We start from the raw sequence: 17,734 nt of genomic DNA, 5'->3' as shown, positions 1-17,734 counted from the left end.
TGCTGAGACTCAAGAATCCTCACTCCTAGAAGGGCCAGAATCCTTTCAAAACTCAGGGCTCAGGGAGCGTCTTGCTCGTGAGCGTGCCGCCCTCCTCCAATCCCTGAGGTCCTGACGAAGGCGGTCACGCACACGAGCCACCCGAGAGGGCGAGGCAGGGGGGCTTGGATCTTCTCCAGCAGGAGGCAGGGGCACTGGTGCAGGTGGCAGGGGCACAGTTTCTTCTGCAGGCTCAGCTTCTTCTGCAGGGTCCCCAGTACCCAAAAAACTGAGCAGGAGGCGGACTCCTCCCCCGTTCTAGGCATGTACACTGCAAGCCTGCTCCCTGGAGTGGGAGAGGAGCCTGCCAAAAACACGCTGCGCCGCTATCGGAGTTCTCCAAGGTCGGATTCGAGCAAAGGGCACGAACTTCATGTGTGTAGACTGCACAGTGACCACGAAGAAGATCATATATAGACAAGAATGTTATTCTGCTGAAACACAATTTTCAATTGAATTCAGCAGTTTGCAAAGGCATCAGCCCTTATAAAACACACCAAAAAAACCATGGTCCCCTCATCTATCATAATTCTTTTGCATATAGGAAAGCCTAGCTATTTCCAACTGAAAAGAAAGAAGTGATGCAATTGCGTAGAGCAGGGGTGGCCAAATTTGCTTAACGTAAGAGTCACACAGAATAAATGTCAGATGTTTGAGAGCCACAAGACAAGAACATCAATGTTTGAGAAAAGGAAAGAAGGAAGGAAGGAAGGAAGGAAGGAAGGAAGGAAGGAAGGAAGGAAGGAAGGAAGGAAGGAAGGAAGGAAGGAAGGAAGGAAGGAAGGAAGGAAGGAAGGAAGGAAGGAAGGAAGGGAGGGAGGAAGGGAGGGAGGGAGGGAGGGAGGAAGGGAGGAAGGGAGGAAGGGAGGAAGGGAGGGAGGAAGGAAGGAAGGAAGGAAGGAAGGAAGGAAGGAAGGAAGGAAGGAAGGAAGGAAGGAAGGAAGGAAGGAAGGAAGGAAGGAAGGATAGTAGATAGGGTGGGAGGGAGAGGTGGAAAGAAAGCTTGGTTTGGAGAAGTGATTTAAATGCCCTCTCCAAGCTGGCTTTCACTTTCTGTGTGAAAGAGCCACATGTGGCTCCTGAGTTTGGCCATCTCTGGTGTAGAGCATTTACTCTTGCCAGATATAATACTATCCCATCAGCAGTCACCTATGGTAGATATAAAAAAATCCCACTCTCATTAAGATTTTGTGCATATAATTTATAACAAGTTGATTCATTGTCCCATGTTCTTCTTTATTGGTCCCAATATGATTCTATACAGCTTAGGTTTCTTGACTCAATTTTGCTCAATATGACAGGTTGCTCAGATGCTGCAAAGGTATGTTGTCTTTGTCATCTGAAATAACTGAAAAGGTTGCTTTATTTTTGAATCTGGTAATCAAGGATCGATTGTCCAAAGTATAACTGTATATGAATGGCTTATTTTTTTATTATTTCCATATCTTTTTATTGCCTCATTTATAATCATATGCCAAAAAAGGCTTGTGAAACTGAAAAGGAAGTGATGCAGAGAAATATGGTATTGCTCCCAGCAAACGACCATAACTTAAATTCAGGAAATGCAGCTGTCGAGGGAATTTTCAAGGTAACTGTCAGGAGTTCTATAAACCCTGGGCAATTAAAAATTTCACTGCAATTACCAGTAATAATTATACCAAATTTTCTCCACTAGCTTAAAGGAAGATAAAATCTAATTGTCACTGTTTGCAGATTGTTCTTAAAAAACAGCATTATTCAACAATCACTCAATGCAGGATATACTCTGGTTTCTCTCGCAATGCCAGATTTGTGTGTCGTTGACTGTGCCTGTAAGGTTCGTTAGGCTGAGCACCACTTCACAGCACAGTGGGGATTCAAACTTAGTCCAACACGCCAACTGCTGCACTATGTTGGCTCCCTTCTTTCTTTTACTTAACAGGACAGAAAGTGCTGGGGAGAGGAAGACAGAACAAAGAAAGTTAAGGCCCCACACATCCAAGCACTGCCTTCCAAGGTTGCTTCTCATTTACAATTTTTAAAAAATTAGGAAAGAGAAATGTGGTCCTCTATGTTACGTTTCATCTAAGTCTTATTTGGAAATAAGTTCTAATGGACACAGTGGGGCTCATTCTTGCATAAATGGATCTGCTGAAAATTCTATTTACTGTCCTTCATATTCTTGAAATAGTCAGTAAACTTTAGGTTTGGTAAGTAGCCATGCTGGGAACTTTTCAAGAAACCAACTTACTTACTTCAGGAAGGTCTGCCTGGCTGTTATTTTGAGAACTGTAAACCTGAAGAAAACATGATAAGGAAAGTTGGAGACAGAACTTCCAGATACTTCAACTGAAGAAAAAAACAGACCTGTGGCTGGTAACCAATAACACTGATGCATCTTGGATCAACAAAGGTGATGATTCCATCTGAGTTATGTCGGGACAAAAATTCTGTGGGGACGGAAATCCCATTCATATCCATGCAGACTGGGGAGCTGGTAACCTGGGAAGAAAAATTAGAGATGTTTAGCTCAAGAAAATTAGAAATAAATCACCGAAAGGAAAGTCTGCTTTTTTTGCAGAAATAAAACCTGTTGGGATACTGCCACCTTTCTAAAGATATCAAAGAGAGTATTGTCCTTACAGCAAACTTATAAGTTAGGCCACCATCATTTACCCTCATTTTGCAGGTGGGGCACTCAGACCAAAATACAGAGGCTTGGTTAATTCATGACCAAGTTGAAGTTCGAACCTGGGACTTAGTTCCTGGATCATAGTTCATTCCCATAGCTACTATGCTGAGGTCCCCAATATGATGCCCATGGGCACAATCAGAACATAAGAGAAGCCATGTTGGATCAGGCTAATGGCCCATCCAGTCCAACACTCTGTATCACACAGTGGCCAAAAATTTATACACACACACACACACATATATATATACACACTGTGGCTAATAGCCACTGATGGACCTCTGCTCCATATTTTTATCTAACCATGGTGCCCATTGATCCTCTTCCTGGCACCCAAGTGTGTTTAGAGAGTGGGTGGGGACAGGTGGTGCTCTTACCCAGCATGGCTTCTGATTGGCTACTGGAGATCCAACTGGCAGTACAGATTAAAGTAACTGTTGTATTAGCAACAACTGCCACTGCAGCTGTTTTGTTTTCTCTCACACAATCCTCTTTTATCCTTTTCTCTCCATCACAAAGGCTTCCTTTCTATTAACTCCCTCCTGATCTAAAGGTAGGGACAGCTGCATGAGAGATCTCAAAGGCTGGGCAACTTTATATAGCTAGATTTGTAAGGTACACCAGGTGCAAACTTTTTAAAGCAACAAAAACACAGATCAGAATTCAAGGCCAGAAGCACCTTAGAGACCAACAACATTTCCCAGGGTAGATAAGCTTTTGTGAGTCAACGTGCACTCTATCAAATGTCTGAAAATACGAGCATGTTTGTCCTGCTTTCTCAAATAGACATAAACATTTTAGTGAAGCTTTTGTCTCCAGTGTCCCTTATACTAGTTTCCTAAGAAGTGCATTTCAGCACATTTTGTTTGGGAAGAACGAGTAGCAATTGTTCAACAGCACCACTGTTCTTAGAGAAGAGGATGTTAGTAAAATCAGCACTTTCTGGTCCTGGCTCCAAGCAAGAGCTCTTCTTTCTTCGCTCTATCCTTCACACCCTACAGAGCCAGATGGGCTTCTCAGGCAGGAGAGCACGTACCAAGTTGCCCTTATTCCCTCCCCCAATAGCTCATGTGCCAAGACACCAATCCAAGGCTCAAAAAGGTCACTGCCTTCCAGTTGGGAGATTTACTTCCTAGACTAGAAGAGTTCATAATGTATGCTCCCTTCCCAGGCTTCTTTGCGTTTAAACCTGCTCCATTCCTGCTGCATGCTCCAGCTTCCTCTGTCATTCACAGCATGCTTGATGTCAGAGATATGCCACTGCTCCATGTGCAGACAATGGTACTGGTGGATAACAGTTTGTTTGGGCAGCTGTAGAGTCTTGTAAACCCCACCACTTGCCTCCTCTCCTTCACTTTGGAGTTTTGAGCAATGAAAAAAGTTCAACTCAGACTGCCAATACAAAGCACACACTGGCTTGCATAGATGCTCCAGTGAAATCGATAGGGCTAAAGGCTGATAAACACATTGTGGCACATTTTTAGATGCACTCCAAAGTTACTTTAAAGCATACATTTAAAATTTAATATGCAAATACATAACCAAGTGTTTAGAAACAACTTTGACATAAACTTATGTTCACTGTAGTAGCACACTGAACATGGCAGTCACCACACATCTGGGAACCTATACCGGTTAGTATGGGGTGGAGCCTAGGTGGGCTTTAGGGAGGGAAGGGACCTCAGTGCCACAGAGCTCAGGCTCCAAAGCTGCCATTTTCTCCAGAGGAACTGATCTCTGTAGTCTAAAGATCAGTTGTAATTCCAGGAGATATCCAGGTCCCACCTGGAGGCTGTCAACCGTACAAAAGAGATAACTGATCGGATTTCCTGACTTGTGTCAAGTTAATACTTATGTTGTGCTTCACCTCTGGTTGGTTTTTCAGATCTCTACAAGTCAAAGGCCTACTGCATTATCTTTTGGAAGTCTCACTCTGTTGATAGTACTGATTTATTCTATGTAATCTTGAAACTCGGTAAGAAAGGTGGAGTATTTGACAAAAATGCTCTTTAAAAAAAAAAGACAGCCTTTACCTGAAGCCTCCCTATTGCCACCAGACAATATTTGCTGCCTTGACTCACATCCGCATCTTCTTCTGGAATGGTCATTCCTAAAAATGTAAAAAAAATCCCAGTTATGCCAAGTCTAAAAAAGAGGTTTGATTCATATCTTGTCATTCCTCCAAGGAGCTCACAGCTTGCACTGTGCTTGGGTTCCCCACCACCACTATCTTCATAACAAGCCCCCAAAAGTAAGATTATCTACAGGCACAAAGTCTCCTAGGAAGCTTTACAGCTCAGCAGAGACATGAAGTTAAATCTTCTCCTCCACATCTGTTCTGCCATGCTGCATTCATTTCCAGTGTTCACACTTGGAAAACAACTGGATGCCAGAGATGAGATGCCAGTTTTGTCCTGTAACCTGTTACTGTGAAACCAGGAGCAGACAGCAAGGAGGCCAAAGTTCCAATGTTTCCTATTCTGCCTTCCTGTTCTTGACTCTAATCCCTTTTTAAGAACTGTTCACTTTGTAACAGAGAGGAGACTGTTGAGGCAGCAGCTGTGTCCCATCTATTCTGTATACTTTTTATCCCACCATGGATAAAAAGAGCTCAGAATAGTACTCACGGTTCTCCATTCCTCTATCTAGGTTGTGGTCACTCAGCAAACTTCACACCAGTGTGGGGATCAGAATCCAGGTCTCCCATACAGGAGTCTCCAACCTTTCTGACTGTGAGTATTTTTGGAATTCTAACAGAGCATGGTGGGCAGGGCCACAAAATGGCCGCTGCAGCTTACCTTTAGTTGCTCGGTGAAGATCCTTGTGCTGTGGTGGCAGTTGCTGCCAAAGACACATTTTTAAAATCTGCTCAGCAGCCAATCAAGTCTCCAACTGCCAATCAGAAGCCTTGATGGGCAAAAGCCTCATCTGTTTTCTAAAGACATTTGGTGAGCACTAGGAAAGGTGTAGGTGGGCACCATGATATCCATGGGCACCACTCTAAGGATCTCTGCCCTACTATGACACAGTAACCCCGAGGTCCTCAGCCTTGTTGATCCTGTGGACAATACTTGAATTTTGAGATAGAATATTAAGTGACACTTAAAAATGGCTGCCTTGGTTGGGAAGAGCAATCCCAAAATGGCCACCACAGTGAGGCGATCAGAGAATAGTGGCATATTTCCTGTAAAGTACCTTCCTATGGTGGGGGCAGCTATTTCTGAACGGGTGCTCCTTGCTGAACTCTCCTGGGCTCTTCTGAAGCACTGACTGTTTCAGTGTCACAGAGGATAGCCAGGATTGGTGCCTGGCTTTCAATGAAAAAATGAATGGGGATGGGGATCTCTCCACTATTACACCACACTGGGCCACCTTTAGCAAAACTGACTGGAATATTTCTGCATTGTCCTTCTCTTTACTTCAAAGTTCACAAGGATATTGTGACTTAGGATCCCTCACCCCCAGTTAACTTGTGTGGGATAATCCACTCCCCCCAAACTTCAGAAGCTGGCTATTGTGGCCATAGACTCATGTGCACTTGCACACTGCACTGGCTTCATCAGAGCATCTGCATTCTTTTACTGCAAGACTTCTGTTTCCTAAAAATCCCACCACAAACACATTTCATCATATTGCGGGGGGGGGGGGGGGGGGACAGCAGACAGAAAAACAAGTGGGCGTTTGATTTTTCTCAACCCTTTTAAAGGGACTTAATTTTATAAACATGAAAGGAACACAACAGCATTTCGGAAGACTATTTTCAGCCCTTATGGTTGCACAAAAAGTCCTGTTTTGGTCCATGAGCATTCTCTGTTTCATCACATAATCAAATTTCCTAAGCCAAGCTTCAGAGTTGTAAACTTCCTACATACGCTTGAGAGATTTTAAGGTATTTAAAACCTTTCCCTAGAGTTGCTTAGACTCACGTCACAGGAGAATGATACATCGCTGAAAAACATATTTTGGCATATTAGTCAGGTTAATCAGAAAGCAAGCTCATGTGCTTTGAAGCAATTTTGAATTTTCCCATTCAAACCTCTTCTATTCTCCCTGTGTGTTTACAGTGTAAGTGGGGAAAGGACAGTTTGCACACCTCCTTCTGAGCACATATGCATGTAACTGAGTTGTTGAAGACTGCATATGTAAATTGTTTCAACAGTCCTACTTGCAGTGCAATCCTATGCTGAGTTGTATCACTCTGAGTTCATTGACTTCAATGGAAGTATGTAACTCTGCTAAGGATTGCATTGATAATGATGAAGTTTGTATGGGTGCAGCTGCAGTTAATTTTTAGCAAAAGTTATTTTGGTAATCAAGTCTGTTTGGAACCCTCAGCATCCTTCTTTTGGGCACAGGCTCTCTTCAGTGGTGAGGTAATGCCCCCCCCCTCCCCACCCACTCAGGGGTACATCAGCCTCACTTCACATGTTTGTGGGTTGAGTCCAGACACTGAAAACAGACGCTCTGACACCATGCATGCTGTCAAAAGCACGTGTAACAAAACTGAGGTAAAGAACACTTGTTTGTCCTTTGCTGGTTACATTCGGAACATAAGAAGAAGAGGCGTTGTCAAGCTCGACTGATTCTGACCAAAGACTGTTGCGTTCTGGCCTGTCAAAACCAGGCCTGGGTAAAATCATGATGAACCAAATGCTGCTAGTTTATTACCCTTTAGTTGCCCCCCTTTCCTTTATGACTGGTAACTGTTGAGAACAAAGTAATCTGTGCCTTCCCACAGGGCCGCCAGAGGGAGGAAGATTCACATAAGAATACAAGGACAACCAGCTTGATAACTGCCCTGGGAAAGTATCTTTGTAGTTATGTGTGAATGTTCCTTTGCTCCCCCCTCCCGTAGGAATCTCTTTGAAGTGTACCTTAAAAATCTTGTATCAATGTATTGGCCTCATTCCTCTCAAGCCACGGGCTTGAGCCAAAGTAACGGTCTATCAATAAATGTAGTCTTAGTATCAATTTTGACTCATCATTGAATCCGTTTACTTGACAGGCGTGCTGAATCAGACCAATGTTCCATCCAGCCCAGTATCCCGTAGCCAACAGTGGCCAATTAGATCTTCTAGCAAGGCCATCAGCAAGGGATAAAGGCAACAGTCCTTCCCCGCTGCTTATCCTTTAGTACTGGGTGCTCATGGGTAGACTGCCTCTGAACAAGGAGGCTCTGTTCAGTGATCATAGCCAAGAGCCATTATTATTGCTGTGGTTAGCAATGAAAGCAGGGGTGTCAAATGTGCAGTCCATGGGCCAGATCAGGCCCCTAGAGGGCTCCTATCAGGCCCGTGAACAAGTCTGCTTCCTTTTCCCTCTCTTGCTTCCTTCTGCATCACAACTTGCTTTGCCAGGCTTGCTCTATTGCACAGGAACTACAGAGCAAAGCCTCCATTTTCTCCATTGGCTGAGGCTCCTCTCTTGGGGAGGAAGGGAGGAAAGGGCAGCTTGCTTTGCCAGGCACTCTCAATTGCACAGAGCTATTGAGCCAAGCCTCTCTTCCTTCTATTGGCTGAGGCTCCTCCCCGTCCTTGCCCCCTGGGGAGGGAGGGGAAGGGGTAGAGATTCCTTTGCCCAGTTCCCTCGATCACACGGGACAGATACAAAGCACCTTTAAGGCTCACAATGTTTTATTCAAGTATGAGCTTTTTGCTTTGCTACAGAGAGAGAGAGAGACAGAGAGACAGAGAGAGACAGAGAGAGAGAGAGAGAATTTGTTTTTTGTTGGCTCCTCATGCCAGGGCTCCCCTGGATGCAACTGAGTTTGCCTTCTCCTTTTCACTGTATTCATACCTTCATGATCCAGTCTTTTAAAAAGGCGGTTGTCCCCTTCTTGTCCGCCAGGATGAGGAGGGGGTGGGGGAATGGGAAGGGGGAGAAAGAAAGTTCAACACTTACGAAGGGTCCTTTTTTTTTTTAGGAAGACAAAGAGAAGATGACAACAAAGAGGAAGAAAACGATGACGATGAGAACAGATGAGAACACACTGAGGTAAGAAGCTAGGCGCAACGAAGTCTGGTAAGGGCGGCGGCAAAAAAGAAACTGAGTGGGAGGCGGAGCTCCTCTCCCGTTCTAGGTATGCACACTGAATGCCTGCTCCTCAGAACAGAGAAAGAGCCTGTCAGAAACACACTATGCTGCTACTGGAGTTCTCCGAGGTCAGCTTCGAGCAAGGGCATGAACCCAAGAGCGGGACTGCACAGGGACCACGAAGAAGATTCCTACCTTCATGATCCAGTCTTTCTCAGTAGGACTGCAATGTGAACTAATCTACAGTCTTGCTTTGGACAGAAATATATTTTCCTTCTCCTTGGAGCTGGTGGTTGCAAAGCCTAATGCTCTGTAAATTAACCTGCATTTTCAGAGGGTTACCACCATCTAGAATATTTTCTTTAATATGCATGGCTTTATGGATGGTTTTATGGACACTGTGTGAGGAATCAAATTAATCCATATATTTAAGTCTGAAAGAATATGCAGTTATTCAAATTCTCCTTGCAAGCTGCCTTGGGGTTATGGAATATTTACAAAAGCCACCGGTCAACAATAAAGATATTCACACTCCCAATGTGTGTACATGTATTTGATTTAGTGCAAATATTAGAAAAAATAAGACAAAAGAACAATAAGGTATTTGTACTCCCCCAATTCATGCACTTTGAAATTTCTACATAGAACACAGCCTAAACAAGTCCATAAGTCAGTGCTGTAGGGTGGAGTCCTTAAAAGTTCCACTTGTGATGTTGTAATGAAGAGAATAAGGAGGAAACATACAGAAAGGAGTCCTCGCGCTTTCGCTTGTCTCACACTTCAAAAGCCTCTTTTCTCACTGTTTTCTGGAGCCACAGTAACTTTGTTTCAGACACGAATTAATGCATGCTCTAAATCTCTGCTGTGGGCTCTCCTTGGGGTTATGGCTTCAAGGCTCAAGAGCCCCCTCCCATAAAAGTAATAAAAGGGGAGCACCATAGCTAACCCTCTACAATTGTAAAACAGTCCTTCCCCGTTCACCAAAAGGAATCACTTTGCAGTTAAAAGCTGTTGCCCATAACCCTGGAGACAGTCACAGTCCAAACATTTTTGTTTTGTTTTCTGCTCTCTCAGGATGATAGTGACTTTACACATTTTACTAACATGGTTAGTGCCCCAGATGTATCAATTCCCCCTATGGGAAAAACCAGTGTTTGAGTATTTCTCCAACTGAAATACCCAAACTCAGTACAGATAAAAAATGAACACATCAAAATGTAGGGTTCTTGCTTTGCTACTCCCTGCAGGGTTCATTTGCTACATGCAAGCGAACTGCAGGGGAGCATTCAAAATGGCCATCTCCTGAAACTTAATTTAATACAGCTAATACTATTACCCCAGGATCCAAACATCTAACTGTGCAGCACATGTAGCCCAGCTCTTAGGAAAATCTTTTTAAAGCAAAAAAAAAAAAAAAATGAAATTCAGGCCAAAGGCCCATAAAGACTTCACTGCTATGTTTAGTAACTACCATAAGCAGAATCTGAACAGCTATAAGTAAAAAGACATTGAAGGAGCTGTCTGAGAGAAAAAACTGAAAAAGAACTCCAGTATCATCTGACACATTGTTTACTTTGGAGGTTTTCTGTGTAGGACATGCATCAGAGGTAGCTTCCTTGATGGGAACACTAGTTCTGGCTTTGATTTAATACTTATAAAAACTTCTAGCTTGCTCAAATACACATACACTCTCTCTCTGTGTGTGTGTCTGTCTCTGTCTCTCTAACTATAGCCATCTCTCAGTCAAATATTTTCCATTGATTGTTATGTGATGAACAAAAACGATTAGGAAAAACACATCATATGGGCTGCATAAAAAATAATTTCCTTTTCAGAAACATGAGATTCCCTCAATAAGAGAAAAGGGATAGGCGGGAGGAAGAAATGCTTACTTAAATTAAATCTGAACACTAAAAAAAGACTGGAGTGGGGAGGTATTCAATTTCTGTATGTCACAGGAGCCATTAATGGAGTACGTAATTTATATGCAGTAAGATGCCCGGTTAACCCTGTGGCAAACAGAACATGCAAAGGGCCAAATGGGACTGTTTCCAACCTACTCAGAATGCTCCAGCATTGAGTTTCACCATTTGCTATAAAACATACTATGCATTAGATCCTAATACAGTAACTTGCTGAGTAGGGCTGCCAACCCCCCCGATCTGGGCGGGGAATCTCCTGCCCGGGAGGTTCTCAACCCTCCGGCCCACATTGGGCCAGCGGGGGGAACATCCTTCCACGTCGCTGGCGTGATGATGACACCTGGAAGTGACATCATCAAAATGGCGGCACCCATGTGGGGCCGCTCTAGGTGTTTCCAGTAAAACTCTATGGTTTTCCCGGACGCTCTAGCCACTTGGGAAGTAAAACTCTATGATGGAATAGGTGCCATAGAGTTTTAACCTCCCAAATGGCTAGAGCGTCTGGGAAAACCATCGAGTTTTACTGGAAACGGCTAGAGCAGCCCCGCATGGGTGCCGCCATTTTAATGACATCACTTCCAAGCGACGTCATTTCATCACACGGCACACAGTGCGTGCACAACTGTCCCCCACTGGGAGATGAAGAGGACTTGGCAACCCTATTGCTGAGCATGGATCTTCCTGAAACCATTTCCACTTTGGGATGTAGAATTTTTACACCCAAAGTATTAAACTTATACTATGGCAAAGACCCTGCTTCTAGGGGGCTCTTTCCACTGACCCATGTGCATATCACAGAACCTAAACATGTTGGTATGTTCTAAGCCCCCCATATTTAAACTTAGGCATGAGAGAACCAAGTCCAAAAGCAGAACAAATTTTACCTCTTCAATAGTGCACATTTATGGAGTTACAGAGAATCACATTCCCACTTTGCCAGGAAAGCTTGCTGAGTGACCTTGGGCTAGTCATATACTCTCAGCCAAATCTCACAGGGCTGTTATAATGGTAAAATGGAGGAGACCAGAACAATTTAAACCACTTTGAGTCCCCATTTAGGAGAAGAACTGGGTATAAATGAAGTAAATAAGTAAATAAGAATTACTTGTCACAGCAATCTTAAAGAGGTGTTATTGTGTATTTATTAGGTAATGTATTTGATTTTGTGACCAGATGCTTTGATATAAAAAGACATAAGCTTTTTGTCAGATTGCTAATATGCTTCCAAGGAACCTCAGGGTTCCCTAGTATAGTAAAAAAATCGACTGCCTTAGATTAAGGGGGGGGGAATTATGTGAAACCCCATTATGAAGTCTCAAGAAAAAGCTTAAATTGTCCTATTGCAGTGATCTCAACATGGCACCCATTGATCTGTTTCCTGCCGCCTACTCGCTTCTCCACCAAAGCAAAAAGCCAATTGCAACATCCCCCATCTCACTGAACAAGAAGCGCTGCAGAAAACCCCAAAACACATGACCCTTGGAGTCTGCATTAAATAGTTGGCTCCATCATAGAAGGCTGCTTGGCTTGGAACATCACAACATTTTGTAATTCCCACACTTGTATCATCTATTTTCTGATTGGTCCCACCTCCCATAGCAGCCACATTGCAGCGACACCTACTATCATTTCTCAGAACTCCAAGGAGTGCCTTCACACTCAACAAAGTTGGGGGCTTTTAGCAGTTTGGTATTGTGTAAGACCGAAAGATTTGGACACATGTTATCTTATCAGTTTGGCATTACATCAAATGAGCTTCAGGCTCTTCTGTGCCAGGGCCTTGATCTCCTCAAATACAAACTAATGTTAGGCCCAGCTCAATATCCAGTTTGTATTTATTCCATATTTTCCTTAGACATATCATCTGTTCCTAGATTTTAAAAAGTAGATGGAACACAGGTTCAAGGAGACCTTGACTCTTGTTGGCTCATACAGCAGTATCTGACCAGACACTGTACATCCAAAAACATGACCCCCAAATTCCTTCTGTGAACTTGAAACATATTTGGCTTTTCCCAAGAGGGTGCTGAGGCAGTCACAGAGGCTGAAGTCATAATGAGGCAGCTCTGGAAACAATTGTCACACAGCAATTCATTCCACTCATGATGAGGGCTTCTGAGTGCCAACGTTCCCTCAGAATGGATATAGGGGAATAAAAGAATGCCTCTCCTCCAGACAAAAAGAGGTGAAAGAGTGAGGAATTAGGTCATCTGTTTGCTCACTTCAATAAGCATCCTTGTGACTTGTGGCCCCAGGAAGAGGCAAGTTTGGCTGAAAAACAAAAAAATGGGTGTTTAAGCATTTTTGCTGGAAATTGTGGGGTCTTTGTTCCCTGAAACTAGGTCTTAGCTGCCTTACTGTAGAGCAGCTGAGTGTGTAGCTGGATGATTTCAAGACATAGCTGTCTGGTTTTATTTAGCTATAAGACATCTGTTTGGTACTATGTAAATAAACAGTGCAGGGATTTGAGGAATGTTTGGCAGGAGAAAAAGAGACACGGGTATAAGGGTAGAAGGAAGGGTTCTTTCGAAAGCTAGTGGTTGTCTGCACTAGAAGTAAGCTAGGTTCACAGTTATAAAACCAAAAGCTGAAGTAACTGAAGACTGAGGCCCAGTCGACACTGGTCACAGACCAATGGTCACATTAACTCAGATAACAGGGGTGTCTCTCCCATTTTTTAATGCTACACCATGTAAAATACAAAACAGTTTCCCAGAAGAAAAGTGCAGTCCTATTTCACTCCCTGATCTAAAAGCTTCTATTCGCCGGGAGTTTTCTCCATGAGTGATCATTTTTTAAAAAGCTTTCCACCTGCAGACCAATATGGTGCAACTCATTCCTCCCCTTCAAATCTTTACAACTCCATTTTCTTGCAGGGCCCTCAGTCCAGAAACGGAAGGCAAAAGCCGGCAGGATAGATGGGAGGTTAGACTAGGGGAAACTGAACAAGAGGACAGAAGGAATTATATGAAGTTATACACAGGACTGTCTGGCCAATCAGGGGATTGGATCAGAGGCCAATTATGGTGCAAGGGAAGTTTGGTACTAGCAGGAGAGGTATTTCCTTCGGGACTACTTCTGTTGTGACTTGGAAGTGGCATACCTTGAAGATATTTGTGTTTAAATACAACAACTTAGAACTAGGACTTGGACAACTTCATATCAGTCCCTAAGGCGTGCAAAAAGATATTGTTTTACAATTATACAAAGTCATTTACATTTAATACTTCAGAGGCGCTGTACATCTTCCAACTACAGTTACTATGGCTATTCAGATATAGGCTTTGTTTTGAATTTCTCGATGTTTTGGTGCAAATCTGAGGGAAGTACTGTTATGAACTTGGTAGAATGGACTGCCTTCAGGCTACCAACCTTGGCACCCCAGCCAAGCTCACCAAAGCTGGCAGTTTGCTATTCCACAGGTCAACAGCTGTAATTTCACCATGGGACAAAGGAATCTGAACACATGCAGTTTCCTCTGCACAAATATATTTTGTATGCTTCTGCTCATCTCACCACTGAAGATGTTAGGTGTCAGCCCTCCAGGCCCAGCGCTAGGGCCTCTGGTGCCCCAGGCTGGCACCTGCCCTGAGGCCCCCCCCACAACGTCTGCCCCACCCGTGGGCAGGGCAGGTGCAATGGCATGGCAGGGGAGAGCTGGGCAGGCTCTGGGTGAGCTGCACCTGTACAGTGAGCTTTTGGAGGTGCTTCAAAACTGCACTTCCCAGAGAGCCTCCAAGAGCGTACTGCACAGGTGCAGCTCACCTGCAGCCCTCACTCAGCCTTCTTGGGCAGCTGAGAAGGCTGAGCAGGAGCTGTGGGTGAGCCATGCTGATGTCCTGCCCAGCTGCTCTCTCCTTCAATGAGAAAGCAGCTGGGCAGGATACGTTCTCCTCTGACTCTGGCTTCCCTTGCAAGGGAAGCTGGGCTCAGAGGAGAGCACATGCCAATGCAAGGAAGCCAAGAGCAGAAGGGTGGGGGGAAGGGGCACCTAGTGGAACTCCGTAGGTGAGGTGGCACTCTAGGTGGTCACCTACTCCCACAAGCCAGCCATGCAGCCCTCTTGCTGGTAGCTACAAGTTGAGCATGTAACCACAAGCCAAATCTGACCTTCTTATCCCACTCTCCAATAATTTGCTCAATGTCTTCCCGTACAAAAAACAGCTAAGAGCAGAGGAGGGAGGCTTGGGTTTGACAGGCAAGGTCATAACAGAGGCTTTAACAAATTATATATGGTATAGAAGGCTTGGGTAGAAAGAACTTCACCACCTCTCCCTTACAAATGGCCCAACAAGTTTGGAGGCCCTATATCTTATGCCCTCCATCTCAGAAGAAAAGTTGGGTTACTAACAGGAACTAGATGCTTTCTGTCGTGTTTTCTGTCTTCCACAAGTTTGCCAACCTCCAGGAGGGGGATGGAGATCTCCCATAATTACAACTGATCTCCAGACATTGATTATCTATTTATTTGAAACATTTATTCTACTTCTCTGGAGAAAATAACTGCATCGGAAGGCAGTCCCTATCAAGATTTCCCCTCTCTAAAACCCCACCCTCAAATCGCCAGGTATTTCTGAACCCAGAGTTGGAAACCCTAATCCTCCATCATTTTCATTAGTGGTTTCCAATTAATAACATTTGATTCCTGCTGGTTACACCACCATTTTCCCTGCTGTTTCCATCCATTGTATTTTCCCTCCCCCCATTCGGTTTCACTTCACTAATGATATTGGGAGAAGGAACACTGGGGGGGGGCTCTTTTTCGTGGGTGAGAAGCTACGTGTTCCCGAACCCCCTTCTCTCCCATTTAGCTTTCAAGACAGCATTTTTCTTTGCCCCTGCCCAGGGTATGGTTTATAAAGAGGATATGAACTACAAGACTTGTAGAAGGGTGGTGTATTATTATAGAAACAGAAGGTTTTTCCTGCCTCTTGCCAAAGTAGTAAAGCTTCATCTAACTAACTTCCAGCCCTGCCCTCTTGGCCTATTGCTGGAAAGATCCCAAAGTGTGATCTGAAGATACAGGCTAGAGCCACCTTGCTAAAGGTAAATAGGGTGTGGATTTGGTCAATACTTGAAACAACAATTTACTATCCTAGACAAATGGTGAAATAATGAATGAAGTTCAGCCTTCAACTTTATCTTGGCAGAAACTAGTTCTGTTTAAAGAAGTGGGCATGGCTGTTTAGCAAGGTGGTCAAGGCTTGTGGTCAATATAATCCATGTATGTCCTTCTTGCAGACTCACCTTCTGACCCCTTCCATAGATTCCTTTCGGGGTTTACAAATTAATGAGAGTCATTGCAGTGTAGTGGTTTGATTTCAGATGCATGTTTCCTACAACATTTTTTTTAAAAAACTCCCTTCCATGAAAGAGCTCAGGCTGCTGTACCTGACCCTCCACTGTCCTCACAACCAGGGCTTTTTTGCAGCAGGAACTCCTTTGCATATTAGGCTACACCACACAGGGCCCACTGTAAGCTCTTGGAGGACTGGCTAAAGAAGAAGAATTGCAGATTTATACCCCGCCATTCTCTCTGAGTCAGAGACTCAGAGCGGCTTACAATCTCCTATATCTTCTCCCCCCACAACAGACACCCTGTGAGGTGTGTGGGACTGAGAGGGCTCTCACAGCAACTGCCCTTTCAAGGACAACCTCTGCCAGAGCTATGACTAACCCAAGGTCATTCCAGCAGGTGCAAGTGGAGGAGTGGGGAATCAAACCCGGTTCTCCCAGATAAGAGTCCACGCACTTAACCACTACACCAAACTGGGGTGTAGCCTAATATGCAAAGGAGTTCCTGCTATAAAAAAGCCCTGCTCACAACAACCATTTAAGGTAGGTTTCATGACTTGAGTCTTTCTGGGCCAAAGTATACAAGATTACAGTGACAGAATATTTGTCAAGATGGGCATGAACTGGAAGGATCCAGCTCTTCTGTGGCAGTTGGTACTTGAGAATTAGAAAGGGAGCCACATGTTCAGCTGCAAATCTGACTGGTCCAGGGAGAAGTAAACCCTAACATTTTTTTTTATCAAATGGTAAATAAAAAGGGGGAGATGCAAACCCCTCCCCATAATTTAAGTTTGCTTTTAGCAAATACTAAAGCCTCCACATGATTCTTGCATTATTTTTCATAAATAACAAGATGTACTGTATCCTGTTTTCTTATGGCATTGCACAATAGTGTGCTTCTTGGTTTATTTATACCCTTTATACTGTTGTTGTTTGCCTACATATAAAACACTTTCTCAATAAAAAAGTTAAAAACAAAGTGGCCCCAGGGGAAAGAGGACCGGAATCAGATTAGACCAATGTCACTAGGAAAGGGAGGGTTTATCCCCCATTTCCCTGATCTTTTCCAATCACCCCATCACCCTTACAAGGAAGAATCCATATAAATACAAGCCTGCTCCCCCCACCCCACCCCCACCCCAAGGCAGGTAGCAGCTGCGGGAGAATCATTTAAACATGGAAACTACATGGGGTGAAAAGAGCTGAGTCTTCCCTCCCCAATCTGATTCAGCCTTCCTTCTTCCCTCAGCCATTTTTAATGTGATGATCGATGATGATGATGATGATGATGATGATGATGATGGAAACCTTAAAAACGTAAGAAGCAAAGAAATGGATTACTGCTTCCTCTGTCTGTCTTTGATACTTCAGCCTACCTTGTTTTCTGCATCTTGATATGACCCAACTGGACTGTACTCTCACTGTTTCTGGGCCTGATCAACTCAATTCCTGACAAAAGCTGAACTTCACGGTTCTCTGAGTTTTCATGATAGTTAATTATAATCATAATGAGATTTTATTCTAAAATACATATATTCATGTCTGACCATGGGTTTCCCATTGAGGAATTAATAATGCTGAAGATTCTCTAGGTCAAGGAGAAGACAGTGTGACAACCACTCCACTGGATTTTGCCAGAGGTTTACCCAGCCTGCCATTCTTCTTCCAGGAGTGGTCGTCCAGATGTCTCCAGAGCTCACATACTATAAAACTTCTGTGCTTCATCCTATAAGCTAAGATCTGCTTGAAATTATAATGGGCCGCTGGCATTTGC

General features: G+C 43.9%; 1 protein-coding gene across 3 annotated transcripts in view; it reads right to left on the bottom strand.

The window, feature by feature from the left end:
* Nucleotides 1–17,734, bottom strand: part of ARNT2 (aryl hydrocarbon receptor nuclear translocator 2) — a 151,574-nt gene that overhangs the window by 61,407 nt on the left and 72,433 nt on the right. For all 3 annotated transcript variants that reach the window (XM_060260270.1, XM_060260271.1, XM_060260272.1), the window contains 2 exons: nucleotides 4,744–4,820; nucleotides 2,386–2,520 (listed from right to left, as the gene is read on the bottom strand). In XM_060260270.1, the coding sequence (XP_060116253.1) occupies nucleotides 2,386–2,520; nucleotides 4,744–4,820 (212 nt within the window). The remainder of the gene's footprint in view (nucleotides 1–2,385; nucleotides 2,521–4,743; nucleotides 4,821–17,734) is intronic.

This window comes from Heteronotia binoei, chromosome 19, assembly GCF_032191835.1.
Source record: "Heteronotia binoei isolate CCM8104 ecotype False Entrance Well chromosome 19, APGP_CSIRO_Hbin_v1, whole genome shotgun sequence".
In the NCBI taxonomy this organism is placed as follows: domain Eukaryota; kingdom Metazoa; phylum Chordata; class Lepidosauria; order Squamata; family Gekkonidae; genus Heteronotia; species Heteronotia binoei.
This window is presented reverse-complemented; position numbering and strand designations above follow the sequence as displayed.